We start from the raw sequence: 2547 nt of genomic DNA, 5'->3' as shown, positions 1-2547 counted from the left end.
AAATGCCTAGTTTAATATCAGTAATAAGACTTTTTGTGCGATAATTACATTCATTATACGAATTGAGATGGATCTGTTAATATACAGTATTAAAGTAAACACTACAATACCTTGAGTTGTTTTTTTTTGTTGCTTTCAGCCAACCGATACTATTTACATAGTTGATTCAATATCATTTTTGCGATGTAATATATAATACAAACATTAACTGATTGAAGAATACACTCGGAAATTAAGAAAAAAACACATTTAAAAAGTCAATGGTCAACACAACTGGAACAGTCAACATCTTAAATAAATGGAAAATATGCATTTTTGTACTATCAACAGTGAATAAGCGATGAAAGTCAGGTAAAACTTTGTCAAGCATGTTTAAAGGCAAATAAAAAATAATTCAACAGAATTGATGAAATATTTCTTAACGAAATTTAATTATTGGTATTTTTTTTATAGGTATGCAGTGAATATGGATTTAAAAGACAAAAATTTATCACTTCAATTTTATAATTACTTATGTGACATCATCGGTTCTGAAGAAGTTGTAAGGACAAGAAGAGAGATATTTACTGTGATGGACATTGTTGACAAAACTGATTATTTAACTTTCATAAGTACTGGTAGTAAAGCAGAAGGTTTAAATCTCAAAGGTAGTGATTACGATCGCATGGGTCTTCATAACTTTATTCGTGTGTATGAAAGCTTAGATGAAGATCAGTCTATTTCAGATGAAATGCCATTGATTATGGATACCAATAATACAAAACCAGGATTTACAAAACTGAAGTTAGTTGACAAATCATACCTTGATAGTGATATATTATCTGCCTGGTGTGAGACTGAGGGAGAAGAAACGTTCATCTCAAGTAAACGTGTTCTAGAAAGAAATTTACCTGATGAAATGGTGATTCATGGTCCATGTGTGTCTACAGTGGATGGAGAATATGATCAAGCGTTCTGTTTAAAATGTGAGGAATGGATCACACCAGCTCAACAATGGATTCACAGATCACGTACAGCATGGCCAGATTGCACACTGGTCACTTCAGCTATACAACACGGAGTTTTATTTGTTCCTATTGGATGTAAAAACTCACCACACGAGTACTTACAATGGCGTGTATCGTTTTCTGTGACTGAAAAGTTGTTAATTCATTCATTGTCGCATACTCAGTTATTATGCTATGCTTTACTTAAAATTATTTTGAAGGACATCATCAAACCGAGACACAGGGATCTTCTATGCTCTTATTTCCTTAAAACAATAATGTTCTGGTTGAGTGAGGAAATAAGTCCATCACAATGGAAACCCGAGTGTATACATGTGTGTTTCTTGGATTGTGTGAGAAGACTTATCTATTGTGTGGAATATAAAATATGTCTTCATTACTTTATACCAGAAAACAATCTGTTCGAAGACAGATTTACTGGCATTGATCACAAGGCTCTACTGGATACACTACGATTTGTTTATGGATCACCATGGACTTATGTTTTTCATTCGGAAACCTTTATGAATTACAGATTACAATCAGTAAATTCGCATTATATGGCACTATCCGCATCGGCATTATCATGTTTTGCTTATATAAGAGTAATTGATGATTCAAATTCAACATATTCATTTTACCGTAAATTTAAACATTTTGGAAATGGCCATAATAGTATTTTAAGAAAGGATATATTTGCGTACATGATATGTCTATGTGCCAGGAAATCTATACAAATTTCTGATTTTGCAGATAAGAACAAATCTTGGTATAAGCAATACAAGAGAACATTCGGTCATTTCAAGATTAGTTTACAGTCAGACTCTGTATCTTCTTGGTTATTGTTAGCATCTTTATTTTACAAGTGTAGACGATTTCAGGAATGTCTCGATATAATCGACTACTGTTTGCTCAGTTGTACCCCGGATATGATATATTTACATAGTTACAACAGTTTTGTTGAACAGACTGTTTTCAAGCAGAATGAACAAAAACGGGGATTATTGAATGCTTTTAAATATTTGATGATTGAACATGTATCTTTTCGATATTCATTTAGTCTATTGCCAAACGAACTAAAATCTTTAATAACTAGAAACTCTCTTCATTTTCCTCCTATTGTGTACTCGTATCTTCTACAGTTTCTTTGCTGCCATCATCTGGAAGATTACAGAGGAAAACAAAACGCGCTTCATGATTTTGAACAAACAATAAGGGAACGATACATTATCTGTTCGATCGGAGGTATTTCTGCAATAGTAAATACAAGTATCGATATAGTAAACACATTATTATAGTTATCATGAAGATTAAAAAATAAATAAACAACGTAGACTATATGCCCTTGTGGATATGAACATTAAATTTATCAAAGGACTTTATTTGAAAAACGTTAAGTTTGTATTTATGTGGATTTTTAAAGTAGCGATTTTTTATTCCATATCTTTTTGAATTATATTTTCACAAATCCATTCAAAGCAGGTGTTCCATGATTAGTTTCAATGTGTAAATATAAACGTCAATAGCGTAGCAAAACAATATTAATCACACATTTGGTATG

The 2547-nt window shown here is 31.8% G+C and overlaps 1 protein-coding gene across 1 annotated transcript; it reads left to right on the top strand.

Moving 5' to 3' along the window:
- Positions 1-466: 466 nt before the first annotated feature.
- On the top strand, positions 467-1835 carry LOC134690056 (uncharacterized). The gene is made up of 2 exons (XM_063550029.1): positions 467-1531; positions 1740-1835. The coding sequence occupies exons 1-2, from the start codon at positions 467-469 to the stop codon at positions 1833-1835; spliced, it is 1161 nt and encodes a 386-aa protein (XP_063406099.1).
- The last annotated feature ends 712 nt before the right edge of the window (positions 1836-2547 follow it).

Source organism: Mytilus trossulus, chromosome 11 (assembly GCF_036588685.1).
Source record: "Mytilus trossulus isolate FHL-02 chromosome 11, PNRI_Mtr1.1.1.hap1, whole genome shotgun sequence".
NCBI classification, from domain to species: Eukaryota; Metazoa; Mollusca; class Bivalvia; order Mytilida; family Mytilidae; genus Mytilus; species Mytilus trossulus.
The sequence above is the reverse complement of the archived record's forward strand: the minus strand, read 5'-3'. Positions and strand labels throughout refer to the sequence as shown.

Coding starts and splice junctions, on each gene's coding strand:
- LOC134690056 (XM_063550029.1), top strand. CDS start 467: ATGGATTTAAAAGACAAAAATTTATCACTTCAATTTTATAATTACTTA. Junction 1,532..1,739: donor TGAATTACAGATTACAATCA/GTAAATTCGCAT, acceptor CTGATTTTGCAG/ATAAGAACAAATCTTGGTAT.